The following is a 16,248-nucleotide window of genomic DNA, read 5'->3' as shown; positions in this document are numbered from 1 at the left end:
AATCCCTAATTTTAGTTTTTTTTTAAAAATTATTCATCATCCACTTGGATTAGTGACTATTATTTATAATAGTAATAATTCATAAAAAAAATGAAATCAATTGCTATCATCTTTGAATAATAAGAAAATTACATAGAAAATAAAAAATAAAAAATAAAAAATATATTATAATTGCACTAGAATGGGTGTGGTTCCATTAAATTTCTTAAGAAATTGCTGAATCACTAATCAAATTTAAGTTTCAAAGTTTGGGCATTTCTACTTCATTTCTTCCTATCTTATCATATAATTTAATGTTATGAAAGAGATAATATACACAAACATAATGAATTAATATTAATACTAACTACAAATATATATTGTTTTTTAAGATTATAGACTAACAGTTTTGTACATCTTCCCATTTATTACCTCCATGTTTTCAAGAAATTCTTCTATTTCCTTCCACTCCCGTAGAAACCCAAAAAAAAAAAAAAAAAAAAAAAAAAAAAAAAAAAAAAAAAAAAAAAAAAAAAAAAAAAAAAAAAAAAAAAAAAAAAAAATCAAATACATATGAAATTCTAGAACAAGCTGACGAGGCCTATCGGTTAAGAACGAGAAATAGAATTGAAATAGAAGGTGTTTATTCTCATTAATATTCGATACAACAACTAATTCTAAACTAATTGAATATTGAGAATGAAATAAAATATACTACTATAAACTAATTGAATATTGAGAATGAAATAAAATATACTACTATCAAATCATAAAGGGAATATTACTGATTAAGAGTATCAATATTTCATAACTAATTATTATAATATATTCTCCAAATAATATATCTCAACACAGAGGGTTCTCAACAGCTTTGATGACCCAAAGGTCTGATAGCTTTCTTCAACCAAAAGTGTAGAAGCATTCGGTGTTGGTCAGGATAGAACAGGTCTCTTCGATATGCGACATTTAAGATTCTTTCTTTCTCAAGTGGGTATGAGATATCTAGTATACAATTTGAGATGCGCTTTCCAAACATACTATATTACTTCATCTCTCCGTCCTTAAATTTAGACATTTGAATTAATTTATAGACTAAAATTGAACTACTCTCTAGAAAAAAAATGATATTTTAATATTTTTTTATAAGATTAAACCGTTGGGAAAAAAAATGGAATAAAAATTGTATATAAGGAGCATCCAATAGGTTCTTTTCTTTATATATCCATTTTGTGTAACCCATCATCATATAAACCACACCAATATACACTTGTTTTTGTGCTCTCTTTCTTACTCTCAAATCTCTCTCTCTAGATTTAGTTTGTTTTTTTTTGGGTTGTTGGGATATCATTGTGAAAATTTAGGGGGAGAGATCAGATTTGTGTGGGTAAAAAAATGGGAAGAAAGTGCTCACATTGTGGAAACATAGGTCACAATTCAAGAACTTGTACCAACTTCATGCCTTCAACGCCCAATTTGGTTGGTAGCAATGGTATCATTAGGCTCTTTGGTGTTCATCTTGATGCTTCTTCATCTTCTTCTTCTTATTTTCCCATTAAGAAGAGTTTCAGCACTGATTGCTTACCTTCCTCTCCTTCTCCTTCGTCTTCCTCTTCCTTCTCCTCCTCGACTCGAGTTCATCTCGATCATAATTCTCTCGAAGAAACTCGATCTTCCAATGGCTATCTCTCCGACGGCCTTCTCACAAGAGAGCAAGAGAGGAAAAAAGGTTTAATTTTTCCTTTCCTTTCATGATCAAGTTTTGATTTTTAATGATGGGTTTGATCTAAATTCATCATATTCTTGATTTTGATCCAAAACCCATTGTTTTTACCCTAAAAAAGTTGTTTTTTTGATGAATTTTTTTGTAGGGGTTCCATGGACAGAAGAGGAGCATAGAATATTTCTAATTGGACTTGAAAAGCTTGGAAGAGGAGATTGGAGAGGGATTTCAAGAAACTATGTGACCTCAAGAACACCAACCCAAGTAGCAAGCCATGCTCAAAAATATTTTCTTAGACAGTCCACTGCCAACAAGAAGAACAGGCGCTCAAGCCTCTTTGACACGGTTGCTACCTTTTCCCCCTAAATGTTCTTATGGGTTTTGGCTTTGATTTGTAATTTAGGTGTAATTTTGTGTTATTGAACAAAAAAAAAACACATAGGTTGGGGCAGCAAATGATTCAACAACAACAAATTCTAAGAACATTGAGCTGAGTTTGAAGAATCCTACAAGAAGTTCTTGCATGGAGGTGATGAAGAACAATGAAGAACAGAAATTATTGGGAGCTTCTTCTTCTTCTTCTCCTTCTTCGGTTTGGGTTTATGATGATCTTGAGCTGACTTTGGGAGCTCCAAGGGCTCCAAATTTGGAATTGGAACATCCCAAAAAGGCACCACCACCTGGTTCTCTACTCGTTGGCCCAATTAGTGTTACCTAATCATTATTATTATTATTATTAGTTAAAACTTCCCCAAATCATCATCAAATTCAATATATTTCCCCCTTCATCTTTTTGCTTTGGAAGAAATAAACAAGACATGTTATTGATGATGATTATAGTTTTTAATTTGATTGACTCTATTAGTTAATTAATTATGTTATCTTAAATGAATGTTTGTTTAATATTCTTCTTCCTTCTTGTGATGAACAAACAGATTTGTTTTGAAAAAGAAGAAAATAAGTTATGGAATAATGATTTTGGGTTTTCATTTCTTAGAAAAATAGAAATCTTGGCTGCTCAGAAGATGGAAGAAACAGCCAGACCTGTCTAACCACTTCATAGTTGGAATGCTTTTGTTTGATTTTACGTTTTCTAAAACATTTCTCTAAAACGTGATTTGAGGTTTGAGTATATGTTGATATTGTCCACAAAGTGCAAATTTTACACGAATGACTTATTCGCTGAGTTAGAACAAGTGTTGCACAATTGTTGTCACCCTGCCGCAATGGTGTGATTGTGACACCGACTAATCCCAACTAAAAAGACCTAAAAGGAAGTCAAAAAGGTTTAAATTGATGATGGATCATATTAATACTTGAGAAGTTATACTCAAGCTCTCATTGATGCTTGAAAAGTTAGATCGTTGGATTAAGATAAGTTCGAACATTTAATAACACAAGACGATTCATAACCCTTCAATATTATTTCAACATTCTTTAACTTTGATCATAACTGTGACAAGAAGTTTGGAGTGTTGAGGCATTACTGCCTCTCTCCTTAATTACCAATGAATTTTGGCCCACAAATTTTGAAGCACTATGCCTCTAATTGATTTATTTTTCAATAAATTTCTCTTTTAATTCTGCAGAATCAACAGCCACATTATTTCCTTCCGTCTCTCTTCAGATAATTACCCTAAGAAAATTCCAACCAAATTTAAAAGATTCAAAGTCGGTGGTTATACTTAAAACTTATTTAGGACAAGATTAGGATGTCTACACGACCCTCCCTCCAAAGACAAGAAAGTATTTTTCATTTACGTCTCTTTCTCCTCTTTCATTTCTCATTCTTTCGGAATTTTCGATTTTGCCCATTATAATCAAAATTTCATTTACCCAAAGCCGAAAAATTTCACACTAATGTTACTAGAGTGAGAAAGTGTTCTGCAATGAATTGCGTCACAGTCTCAAAATAGAAGTTTTTCACCTTTCTTAAGATAGTACAAAAGGTCTTGTAGGGTCTGGTTTGCATCTTCCAACTCAAGATCGAAGGGTTTCGTGCGGCCATCATCTAATTAGGTTTGAGCTGCCTACAATTACAAAATCGCCTGCATAAGCCCCTTGACTCTCTCTAAGAATTAAATAACTTTCAAAGATGCTTTTTGTGTTAAATGAAAAATAAAAAAATATAGCGAACAAAAATAGACCAAATGGGGAGAAAATCAAAGGCAAAAGGGTTAGAAAGAAAGATTTTATCGTTGTATCAGTTCGGGGTTTCTAAGATTGAATGATATAATAATTTGAGGATGGAATTTGATGATGGAGACAAAATATAATTCCAAACGGAGTTTTGTTTTGTTATTTCATGTGGGACAAAATAAAATCTTGGGAAAAGATATGAAGGAAGGAATCTAAGGAGGAGGGAGGATGAGTAAACCGAGTGAGAATTGTTCCAACTTAGAACAGCCAGTGAATGGGAATCAAATGTAGTAGATAAGGTTGTCTACAAAATGATACTCACTTTCTAGAAACATATGATATTACCATGTTCCTGTATGTATATCAAGATGAGTCAATTGCTGTACAGTTAAGAACAGAACCAAAGGACAAAACTTGAGGACAATAAAGAGAATGGGGTCATATCATTCAATTTAAATAATGAAAAGGTTCATTGGTCCTACTCATTTATAGTCCAAAACGCCTAAATATCGTACCTATATAATAAGAAAAAAGGTCCTCTAAAAGAGTTTCTTACCTCACTTGTCTCTTGAGATGTTTAAAGTATTATGAGATTCCATATTAGTTGGAGAAAGGTAACGAAATATTCATTAAGGGTGTAGAAATTTCTTCCTAACAGATGCGTTTTAAAAATCTTGAGAGAAAGCTCGCAAGGAAAAAGCCTAAAAAGGGCTGTATCTACTAACTAACTTTTGACGGTTACAAATTGTATTACAGCCAGACATCGAACAGTATACCAATGAAGACGCTGGCTCCTAAGAGAGTGAATTGTAAAATCTAACATTGATTTGAGGAAATGAAAAAAAAACATTTCTTATTAAAGTGTGAAAACCTCTCTAACAGACGCATTTTAAAACTATGAAATTGATGGCTCTATGTAACAAACTAAATATATCTGCTAACGGTAGGCTTACGCGGTTAAAGAATCTTCTTAACATTACACTAACTGGAAAATCAATTTCCTTCAAGAATCACATCCCTGGTTTGTACCATGAACCACCATCATTATGCTGAAAGAAGAACAAAAATCATAGGGATTCTCAAGTAATTTGGATTTTTCAGGACTTTATTTTGCTAACAGATAATATAAAAACAAAAACGTTTCTGCAACATTTATAATCACTTTTCAACCTACCCAAGATGTCCTCTTTACTACCTGCAGTAGGCATCACTGAGTTGTCAAAAGTATAGTTTGTTTGGATGGATGGTATTGGGACAACCAGCAAGCAGATAAATTTCAAACACAGATCACATATACTTTGTGTGGAGGATAAACCCTTTGTTCTAAGCTAAGCACACAGAGCAAAAAGCCATGGTTCTATCTTCTTTCCCTAGCTGTGCATTACACAATATCTGTCGTCTTCATTGTCATCGTCTAAATTGCTATCAGAACATTGTAGAAACTCTCATTTCAATGTGTTGACATGTTCTGCCATGATTTAATAATACAACAAAACTTAATCCTCATATTGAGAATCTATTCTAAAGAAAATGAGCTTCCAGAATGTGATGCTTTTGTAAAGGGAACCTTGAGTGCATACCTCTATCTAATAAAAAGCCGTTTGATCTCAAAAGGAAAGGATAAAGAGAAGATTTGAGGAAGATAAACTAATATAATCTTCAAGGAAAAAGAGGAATGGAAATAATGCATTTTGTTTGTCTTGTTGTGGCACTTGGAACTGGGAGAGGAGGGACCAGTGGACCCAGGTGTTTAGTGAACATAATTCACTTTTGATTGATGTTGATCTTTCAATGAAAGAAAGGACGTGTAGCCTTATCAATCACATTGGTATTTCTGGCTTTGAAAAGCAAACTACTTTTAAGGTGCATTGGATATGGCCTACTTATCTGATACTCATTTCATTATTACTGACCTCAAAATGCCGAACTTTGTTCTCCGCAGAAGCATTGCTGTCCAAGTCATCGAGGCAGCAGCTCCTACCCTCTCTAGGTCGTTGGTGAGAAATTCAAACAGCATGAATTTTGAAGAAACAAGTCAAATCCGTCCATCATCTGAGCCTCTCTGTGGACTGAAAATGGCCTGGATACACTAAAATTTTTTTGAACTACATTACTTTTCGGGTACATAAAAGTTGGGGGGTGTGGACAACTGTGTGACTCAAACTTGTAAAAGAACATATAGAATGAAATGAACGGCGTTAACAAAGGGAAATTATTTTACAATGAATAGGCCACCTATAATAACATAACGGCCTAGATCAAAAATTGGAATTTTTTGTGAATGGGATTTTGAGAATCGTATTCACACTACTCTGGTTCTCCATCCCAGTGGAACTATTTTGATATGATCTTTGCCTGTGTCGGAATTTTGCATGGAAAGTTAGCATCTTCAGGTCCAGGACAGTAAAATACTGTGAGCCTAATAACACCATTCACTCTCCTGCACCTGTTCTATTTCACAAGAACCCTTCGGTCAAAATGTGGTTACCACTGTCGTTTGCTTTCATGGCATGCATAATATCATGAAACGTGAGAGTCTTGAACCACCAAAGTGATGCGCTTGATACCATCTGTTCGAAAGCCATCTCCTTTAAATCCCGTCTGGTAGGAAAAACCATGCACGTTATCTTGGGAACAGTATCCAACAAGAACTGAGAGGAGAGTTACTAGAGGCTGAAAGTTACCTCACTCAAACCATCAGGTGAAAACCACCGGAACAACACTCCAATACGTACCACAGCAGGAATAAGCTTGAAAAGCAATGGGGTAGTCACCTACACAGTTGGTTAGCACACACTCAATTACAATAATAAAATTAGATCATTTAATCTTCTTTGATAAGACTTCTCATTGGGATACGTCACAAAAGACCAACACATTAATGACGTTTTCATTTGATTGGCAACAGAGCAGGCATCTAAATGGAAACTTCGATAAATTATTTAGTCTTAGGTTAGCAAATTATTTGTTGCAAAAGAGACCCACAAAGGCTTAACGAGAGCGGAATGGGGAAAGTTCAATCACATTGCAGGGTACGCATCAGAAATTAGGTGTTTGAGGACTTCAATAAAGAAAAAACAAAAAATTCTAGTAAGGCTTGCCAGCACGAAAGTTCTGTGTTCATTTATCTTGATGGCCAATCTAAATAACAATAATAACAAAAATAAGAAGAGAATAAAGAAACTAATAAACATACATTAATTAACTCACCAGACTAAGTGCAGTTGTCCCCAGCAGCAGTACATACAATTTTCCCTGAAATATTTTTTGAACTGTGAGAGGAAATTTTTATTTCAAAATGAAACAGGAAAACATTGTAAGAACTTCAAAATTTTAATGAACAAAAGTAAAAAATAATAATATGAAAGATTAAACAGAAAAGGGGTTCTACTTGGTTGTTTGGGTAGGCATGTAAACATGGAAAAGTTATCCATACTTGAAACCTAGCAGATTTGATCATTCTAGATGCAAGTGTACTACGTTAACAAAAGTCAACGCAAGTATTGGAAAACAAAGTGGAAATTTATGTTTCGAGTTTAGAGACAGTTCTTATCAACATCAACAAATTACAAACCTCAATCAGAGACAAGCTTACAATTCAAGCACCAACCTCAACAAGATGAAGATTAGATGCACGACTTAGAAGGACAAAAGAAAATTCCCCAATTTGTGCAAGTGACATCCCAACCTATAAGATAGAATTATCTAAGGCCTCTTTGAACAACCTTTATAGTAATAATCATAATCATAATCATAATAATAATAATAATAAATAAATAAATCATTGTGAAGAAACAGATTTGTTAGAACACATCTAACCAGAAGTGAAGTCTTGTTGTTGTATCCAAATCCCTTGACAACAGCAGCAACCACTAAAGTTTTTATAACGATGACCAATATCACAGCTGCAAGTAAAATATCAATGTGGTTCCATAGGAAATGAACATGAATAAGCATCCCAATGCTAGCAAGAAAAAGTGCAGCAAAAAAGTTGCGGATGGGCTCAACCTGGTAATCGAGCCAATGGAGAGGTGTTAACAATTTTCATGACAGCTAAAACAGATTCAGAGAAAATAGATCACAATGTTAAATAAAGCTGATGAGAAATTTAATTGACAACATCTTGTTTATCAGGGACCCAAAATTATGTCGGAGAAATTCATTACAGCGAGAACGTGAGATTATCGATAAGATTGATGTCCAACCCCCCAAAAAATATATTTCAAGCTAGATCATAAGTTCTATGTTGCAGGATTTTGTTACATCTCGATTGAGAGATTTATCAATAAGCTTGATGCCCAACCACCAAAAAGATACATTTCAAGCTGGATCATAAGTTTTATGCTGCAGGATTTCATTACATCTGGAATGGGTAATTTATCAATAAGCTTGATGCTCAAGCCCCAAAAAATACATATTTCAAACCAGATCATAAGTTTCATGATGCAGGATGTCATTACATCAGGAACATGGGAATTATCAATATGCGTGACCATCATTACTGCCCTCCCCTCCCCACAAATATATACATACACATTTAAAACTAAATTATTTGGAAACGTACAGTATCATTCAAGTACCCAGATACTCTATACAAATTCCCATTTCCCGACAGAAAAAATAGATATATCTATAGTCATCGACACAGTATTTCTAGACCTTTTTCCATGTCAACACATGCTTGTAGCATGATTTCAGACCTGAAAGCTTCCTATTGTTTTCAAATGATTCAAAAAATTCCACCTGTTATCCACAGCATAAAAACTGAAAGGGAAAAACCTTCAGGCTTTAAAACCATATTACCTGTTCGAGTGTGTGCTGAGCAAGATCAGTAGTTGATATCATCACACCCGCAGCAAAGGAACCCAATTCAAGGCTTAAACCAAGTTTATCACTGCACTGTACAGGTGGTAATATAAATGAATCAGTACTGCACTTGCATGCACCCAAAAAAAGTACTGGTAGATGCTAGCTGTTGTAGATAGACCATGCCCAACAACTTTATTCTCGACTCTAACGTCTTATTGGCTTTAATAGGGGGAGAAAAAAGGATAAGACAACTGGATAAGAACCATTTTTCAAGTCCTACTTTTCATAATAGAATATGTAATCCTGAGAGAGGAAAATTCCACAGCTAGAAAACTGAAGTTCTTGACCATGTATGATACCAATGTCCCCCCGATTCATACTAGAAGTAAAAACATGTATGGTTTCTATAATTAAGCATTAGGAAGTGGATGTGGAACTAACCCAAGCTACAAGCAAGCAGAATGCAACAGCTGCCAATTGATAGAGCTCATTAGTCTGCATGGAATAGATTTTGATAAGAATATGAAGCAATAGTTGTAGCAAACAGAGAAAAGGTTGCTCTTACCTGAGATGACAGGCTAATCATAAGCTTAAGGAACCACGGCACACATGTGCGAGATAATATTGACAAAAAAATAAAAAACGTAATCAAGACCACCAACCTGGAAAAGAAAGAAATTAGCTGGGAAGTATTAGTTCTAGTTGAATGAAAAGAGCAGTCAAAATAATCTCAGTTGTCTGATCGAACAACTAGAAAATTAAATGAAAAGAGTAGCCAGAATTAGTAGTCCATACACCAACTAGCTATGTTTTCAGATTTAAGCGCCATAATGCTGGAAAAGAAATTTTTAGTGATGCTGGATACTTGACTTATTTAACAAAAAAAAGAAAACTAAAAAAGAATCCTCGTGAACATATACAGACAGCAGCTATTCTTACGACTTAGTCATGGACAGAATTCCTTGAAGAACACCAGAAGTACCACCAAGAATCGGAAGCAGGGCAAACAGCAATCCTACCGTTGAATCCTGGTGGTGCATATTGAACCAAAAAAGATCTCATCAATATTTTGCTTGTAAGCTAGTGGTTATCTGTTAAAAACATTCTGTCTCTCACACACACACCCCCCTAGGAAAAAACTTCTAATACAACCCAGTATTTAGGATACCACATAACCAAGCCATCACTAATTAGTAATATGATAAAAGTGTTGGAAGAAGATTAAGTTGTATACCTGAAGAATAAGAGTACCAATGGTCACCTGACCATGAAGGGCATTGATGCTATTTCGTTCCATTAAAAACTTCAAGACCTACAGCAGATAATAGTGTGGAAGTGCCCAAATTAAATACAGATAACCATAAAAAGCTTATTAATGACTGAGGAAAGCAGCAATCAATTCTATTTCTTAAAAAAATACTTATCCAATGCAAAGTTCCTTCAAAATAATTATTTAAAACAAGACCAAAAACTTGATGAAAGTAAAAATAAATAAAAACTCTGAGGCCCATTGTCACTGGCCTACAAAAGCAGTTTTCTTAAAGTTGGAATAAATGCCGTTGAGAAACATCACATTCATATTTATATTTATCCAAAACTTCAAAACAAATCTTCTTATCTTAGAGGATATAAAATAGTGTACAAAGGAAGGTTGTTGTGAGTTTGTTATGAGATTGAGTAATAATTGATGAACATATTCCATTGGGAATAACATTCTTTACAAATCAGAAAAATGGTAAAACATTAACAAAGTTATAGATTGGCATAAGAAAAAAACAAAGGTGCGGAATTCATAACTCTCTCAATGTTTTTTAAATTTTCTTCATTTTTCGAACTGTCTCCCAATGCTCCTTTAGCCACACAAAAGGTAAAATAACTTCATTCAACTAAAAAATGTAGTGATAAATCACAAGGAATTACCACTGCAGTCGAAGACATAGACAAGAATGCCCCAACAAAGACCCCCTCTGATGATTTACCACCACACAGCTGCAAAAGCAAGCAATTTCACATCAGAAGAAACCATTGAGGGTAACAATAAAAAAAATACACTTATACTACGGATACAGCAAGAAGAAAGAGGAGACAAAAATATCCCAGAAATAACATCAACTACAAAACTTTCACGTCAAGCAATAAACCCTAGTATTTTGATAATCCACCAAAGTTCCAGTAAAGCCCAATGAAAAAAACAGTAGGTAAGCTAAACCAAAGACCATCAAAAAGGCAATTTAGCCCCCTAGTTGTGTATACTGACCAGATGTACAACTACATAGCAGAAAGGCTCAAGTGTAACTGCACTGAGCTTACTTAAGCCATCAAGATATGTTTTTAACTTGGGCATAGGAAAACAACACAACTGAAAGTTTTAGTATGGATCAATCGGACCTTGACAAATACTCGATACCACAAAATGAATCCACTGAGGAAATATGAATTTGCAAGAATAATAAAATTTGAAACCACAAAGAATGATAAAAGATTATCCCATTCTGAAGAGCATTGGATGAAAGAATCGCAATCAGAATTTTGTGCTTGAAAATGTGACCATACTCGTCATCCAGCAGAGAAATACAATGGAAAAAAGGGTGATCAGCATACTGCTGGAATAAATTCCCATCAGAATGTAAGACATACTGAAGCTGTAATTCCAGACAAGCACATAAAAAGGAAAATTTGGAGCAATCCTCCTAGAACAGCCACTGCTCGAACAACACGAAGCTGGAAAAAGAATAGAGATTATTGACATTGTCTAAATATTTTGTAAGCCAGCTAATCATTGAAAAAAAAAATCCAAAATAAAAATGAAGCTGACTTTTGTAGTGGAGAACTCCAAGCCCAATGCAAAAAGAAGGAAGATCACACCAAACTGAGCAACTGTCTCAACCTGAATGAATAGTTAAAAGACAGTTTAATTCTTGTGAAGCAATAGAATATATTAAAGTAATATTCATTACTCCATAACTTACAAAAAAACCACACAGAGAAAATAGACAATTACTTTGCTTTGACAAGTATACATAATCTTAGATTGTGGAAATGTGTCGGTGAAGGAGGTGGTTCCCACTTCGATGAGAGTTCGTTTCTAGACTCATCAAGTCATGGGGTTTGGGTATTGGTAATCTTAGATTCTGTAATGAGGCCTTGCTAGCTAAGTGCAGCCACTTTGTGGCTGTAGTGTTTCCACCTTTCCTTTTTGTAGTTTTGGGTGATTGCTAATATTTATGGCCCCCAACCTTTTGATTAGGTCTCTGCTAGGGGTTTTAAAGGCATACCTTGGAGCCCTTGGAACACAATTTTTTTGGGGTATTAGTTCTTCTAGAGCAATGTGAAATGTTTTGTTTGAGATAAGTTGTTGGGTGGGTGATTCTTCTTTTGCTTCCCTTTTCCCCTATCTTTACCATTTGCGTCCCTGGAGGGGTGTTGGGTGGGTTCTATCTTTTCTTCTGAGGGCTTGCTTTGATCCATTTGGGCTTTATCCGTAGGATATGGAAGACAATGAACATTGATTCTTTACTTGTTTTGTTGGACTCAGACAGCTTGCAACCGGGGGGTAAGGATCTTCTTATATGTTCCCCATGGCCTTCAAACAAGTGTTCTTTTTTATATCTTTCATCGTCTGAGCAGCTCTAGTTTCTCTCAATTCTCCTTCATTCACCTCCCATGGAAAGTTGAAATGTCCAAGAAGGTGTGTTTCTTTGCTTGGCAGGTTTTGGGTGTGAGAGTCAACACCATGGATCCTATCATTATACATTCTCCCTTCTTGTGGCAATTTCCCTTCTTTGTTATTCTTTGGGAGATGTGCTTGGAGAGAAACAAGAGAGTTTTTGAGGGGCTCGAGAGATATTTGGAAGAGATGTGGTTCCCTTGTTAGGTGTTCCTCTCATCAGTGACCAAGGCTTTTTGTAATTACTCTCCAAGTTTAGTCCATTTAGATTGGACCCGTTTTTGTGTAGTTCTTTGGGTCTAGAGTCGTTCAACTTGCTAGACTGATTTTTTGTATGCCCTTTAGTATTCTTTCATTTGTTCACAATGAAAGCTCATTTTCTCATTAAATAAAAAAATATATAAGGTACACATGGTCATCTGTAACATAACAGCAGTATACTTGTATGCCTATCATATGAATCATTATAATCCCTTTACAAATTTTATCCAGTACCCAAAAACCACAAGCATATCCATTGGCTCTATCATAAAAAAAAAATGTAACAACAGAAAAGGACCAGGGAGAGATTCCTAAATTTGTTAATTAAATGAGATGGACATAAATGCAACATACTTGCACCATTTCACTGACAAAGCTTAAACCTCCGGGTCCAATGAGAGATCCAGCCAACAGGTATCCAGTAAAGACCTGCAGAATTTACAATGCCATCGCACATTTACAAAGAAAAATAGTTTAAGGTCTGCCAAAACAATTTTGAAGCTTGTGCCCTGACGCTTGCCCTCTCAAGGTAAAGCAAAAAAAATTATAAATGAAAGCATATGTTTAAAGGTTAGCCAGTTAGAAATGAAGTCGAAAAACTGGAATCTGTTTTGTATTAAAAAAGTCAGACTCAAATAGATCAGTAACTAGTTTTAGAAAACAATGGGAAACAGTTTAAAAATTATTTTCTAAAAAAACTACTGAAAACACACCCAAATAAGCACAACAACTCTAATAAGATGCATATTCATTTCTTAGGGTAACTGTTCTAACAAGGGGTGAGAATCATGATGAAAAAATCCATACCCTTAAAGGATAAATAAAGTATTCTTCTCATTGCATGCGACTTTTCAACAAAGTTATTTATCACGTTGGGCAATGATCCTAGGAGCTCTCCAAGAACACTTATGCATCTATGCCATGGTCAAAAAGAATGCTACGGTACTAGACTATGATAACGATTTTCATTCTTTAGAGAGAGAAAGAGGGAAAGAAGAAGGATGATAATCATACCGGTTGTCCTGCACAAGCAAAAGCAATGCCACCACAAGTTGCAGAAACAATAACAACGACTAGATCCGAAATCAATCTGCATATAAAACAACTTGATGAGATTGGATCTGTAACCCTTCATCATGTCAATGCATACCAAATGACAATGAATCAAGAAGAAAGACGAGACCCAAGGACTAAGTTGACTGTGCATAAAAGCCAACCTTAAATCCAATTGGAGCACTGGATACTTCGACTTGGGATTGGATATAATAAAGACATTGTCCTGATTAAATAATCCATTTTAATCAAAAAGAATCAACTTCATGAACAGTATTATATTTATTGTGGAACTTATAATGAAAAGTTGAAATGTATCAAGTATACACATTAGGCATACCTTCCGATCAATTAAGGTGGGCATGTCTTCTGCTCGATTCTCATTATCTAAATTGAAGACATCATGGAACTGAAATGATCTAAGGTCCAAAAAAGCAAATAAAAAGAACTATTACAATGTAATTTTGTAGATCAGAACACATCTTCTAATAATGGGTTAGCATTCATGATAAACACTTTAATTCAAACCTATGAAAAACAAGCTTTGTATACATGAACTGGAAGAAGAAGAAGAACATACTTCTCCTCTTTCGATTCGTTCTTCTTTGACTTAACTCTGGCAACAGTCTCCAAAACTGCCTGACAGATGGAAACACGTTCATTTCAGCTAAAAAGACCAGTAAAGCATAACATTGGGAGTACATTACTGAACACCTTTGTAATTCCTACGGCATGATAATTTGTTCCTAAAACTACTCATAGTAATCATTGGTTAAAATGAGAGGGACGCAAGAGGATGATAATACCCCATCGGAGAACTTAAATCTGATGGCTTGAATTCAGAGGAATCTTGTCGTGTTCAAATAGAAATTTGAATTAATTAAAAGGATACATATTGAACAGAAAGAGCAGGTTGGTTTGGCTTCTGGATTCTATTATTTAGATTTTCTACAATTAAAAGTTCGTAGAAAGAAAAGACCGGCAGTGACCAGGAAAAACGTCAACCTAACCTGCTTATCAGTTACGCTGTTGTTGAAGCTGCCAGCATCCGCGACTGCAAGGGAAAGTGAAAAACATGGATACTCTCAATAAATTTAATGAAGCCATAGTTAATTTCTCAAGAATAGGCCAAAAGGAATACGGGAATGTAATGGAATTTATTAAATTATTATATAATTTTCCAAGACCATAGTGCATCAAAAGCTCTTTCCAGTTCAATTCCTGCTAACTAACTTTCCACATTTCCGGAGACCGCGGGGGCATCAAAGTAGAGCATGCAGAACATGAGTTCCAACAAACTCCCAATACCAAACCAAATCACTAACGTAAAACAGCTCTCGAGGTAAGAACACCTGACGAGTAACTGGAACAGGTGGAAACAAACATAAAAGTAAACGTAAAAGAATACGCGACAGAGGCACGAACAAGAACTAACCAGAAACAGAAAAAATCAAAGGAAAGAAGAAAAACTGGCATCAATGTTCAAGAATCAAAGAATTGAAAGAACAAAAACGCATTCCGCAAATTACGGAATTCCAGCCCAACAAGGGAGCTTACAAACCCTAAAACAACAGAGAATGCAAGGAAAAGAGAAGTGGAAGGCAGATCAACAAACCTTGATCACTCTGCCCATTCTCAGTGAATTCCCTCTCGAGAGCCTGATCGATTATATCAGCAAAACTATGGTCGTCATTGGCGGATCTCAAGGAGTTAGAATGGGAAGTAGCATTGATCTCGCCGAACACCAAGTCGGATTTAGTGACGGTTAAGATGGAGATGGAAAGGGAAGGGAAAGTAGCGAAGCAAAGAAGAAGGTGAAAGTATAGCAAGAGGACAAGAATTGCAGAGGACGGTAACCTCATTGCAGAAACGAGTAAGAAGGGAAACAGCAGCCGGCGCGGTGGCGGTGGCGGTGGCCTCCGTCTCCGAGTGGGCTTAAGAGGATGAAGAAAGGCGGGGGGGCGAAAAGGTTGTTTATGTTCCTCGTTGTTTATTTATAATTTTTTTTTTGTTCAGTAGAGTGATCGGCCAACGGAGCAAGTGATGAAATAGGAAAGTACGAAAGTACCCCTGGAAGTTGAAATGAATTACATCGGTGACGGTGGAGAAGAAAAATGCGATCTGTACGCGCGTTACGAAATAGACGTGTGAATCTGAGTTTGGTCCCTCCCTTTTATAGATTACTTTCAAATTTATATATATATATGTACTCAACAAATATTAATAGTAAATAAATAAATAAATAAATATTAACAAATATTCCTGAAGTATCAGATATATTTTAATTCATGTTTATTGCCATAAATAATAAATAGGTTACCAAATATAGATTAGTTTGTAATAAATGAATCTATATGGAACATTATAAATCACAAATATATTCTCAATTTTAAATATAAGTTTTCTTTAATAAAAAAATTAAATATATTTTTGAAGGTTATTAATTTTCTATTTTTAAAACTCTTAACAAATTTAAATAAAGCTCTTATCTAAAATTAATGTTACTGTATTTTCAAATATTTTTTTTAGTTATTTTTAAAAAAATTAATGTATTATTGAAAATTTTGAAACTTTAAACGATTGTGGAATACCTAATTAAGTTTTAATAAATAAATAAAAA

General features: G+C 34.7%; 2 protein-coding genes across 6 annotated transcripts; one reads left to right on the top strand and one right to left on the bottom strand.

The window, feature by feature from the left end:
• Positions 1–1,241: 1,241 nt before the first annotated feature.
• LOC111472099 (transcription factor KUA1-like) lies at positions 1,242–2,583 on the top strand. The gene is made up of 3 exons (XM_023117795.1): positions 1,242–1,705; positions 1,848–2,044; positions 2,142–2,583. Exons 1-3 carry the CDS (start codon positions 1,372–1,374, stop codon positions 2,415–2,417), a joined length of 807 nt encoding a protein of 268 aa, XP_022973563.1. The 5' UTR covers positions 1,242–1,371; the 3' UTR covers positions 2,418–2,583.
• A 3,275-nt stretch (positions 2,584–5,858) lies between these two features.
• On the bottom strand, positions 5,859–15,716 carry LOC111468118 (K(+) efflux antiporter 4-like). Of its 5 annotated transcripts, none has more exons than XM_023113206.1 (20): positions 15,244–15,713; positions 14,639–14,682; positions 14,209–14,267; positions 13,969–14,047; positions 13,793–13,854; positions 13,590–13,665; positions 12,930–13,004; positions 11,463–11,534; positions 11,285–11,368; positions 10,568–10,636; positions 9,882–9,959; positions 9,587–9,675; positions 9,213–9,309; positions 9,089–9,142; positions 8,642–8,737; positions 7,658–7,846; positions 7,449–7,526; positions 7,049–7,093; positions 6,523–6,612; positions 5,859–6,439 (listed from the first exon to the last, which is right to left on the bottom strand). In XM_023113206.1, exons 1-20 carry the CDS (start codon positions 15,488–15,490, stop codon positions 6,359–6,361), a joined length of 1,764 nt encoding a protein of 587 aa, XP_022968974.1. In that variant the 5' UTR covers positions 15,491–15,713; the 3' UTR covers positions 5,859–6,358. The 5 variants fall into 5 exon arrangements, 4 of the variants coding, with proteins under 4 accessions (XP_022968974.1, XP_022968986.1, XP_022968995.1 ...); XR_002714714.1 differs by having other exon boundaries at positions 6,426–6,439; positions 7,049–7,110; positions 15,244–15,716; XM_023113218.1 differs by lacking the exon at positions 5,859–6,439 and having other exon boundaries at positions 6,527–6,612; positions 7,035–7,110; positions 15,244–15,716.
• Positions 15,717–16,248: the final 532 nt, after the last annotated feature.

This window comes from Cucurbita maxima, unplaced genomic scaffold, assembly GCF_002738345.1.
Source record: "Cucurbita maxima cultivar Rimu unplaced genomic scaffold, Cmax_1.0 Cma_Scf00002, whole genome shotgun sequence".
In the NCBI taxonomy this organism is placed as follows: domain Eukaryota; kingdom Viridiplantae; phylum Streptophyta; class Magnoliopsida; order Cucurbitales; family Cucurbitaceae; genus Cucurbita; species Cucurbita maxima.
The sequence above is the reverse complement of the archived record's forward strand: the minus strand, read 5'-3'. Positions and strand labels throughout refer to the sequence as shown.

Excerpts from the sequence above, each read along its gene's own strand:
- LOC111472099 (XM_023117795.1), top strand. The coding sequence starts at position 1,372 with ATGGGAAGAAAGTGCTCACATTGTGGAAACATAGGTCACAATTCAAGA. Across the intron at positions 1,706-1,847 it reads AGAGCAAGAGAGGAAAAAAG|GGGTTCCATGGACAGAAGAG; the intron begins GTTTAATTTTTC and ends ATTTTTTTGTAG. Across the intron at positions 2,045-2,141 it reads GCTCAAGCCTCTTTGACACG|GTTGGGGCAGCAAATGATTC; the intron begins GTTGCTACCTTT and ends AAAAACACATAG.
- LOC111468118 (XM_023113206.1), bottom strand. The coding sequence starts at position 15,490 with ATGAGGTTACCGTCCTCTGCAATTCTTGTCCTCTTGCTATACTTTCAC. Across the intron at positions 14,268-14,638 it reads ACAGCGTAACTGATAAGCAG|GCAGTTTTGGAGACTGTTGC; the intron begins GTTAGGTTGACG and ends TCCATCTGTCAG. Across the intron at positions 7,094-7,448 it reads CTAATCTTCATCTTGTTGAG|GGAAAATTGTATGTACTGCT; the intron begins GTTGGTGCTTGA and ends AAAATATTTCAG.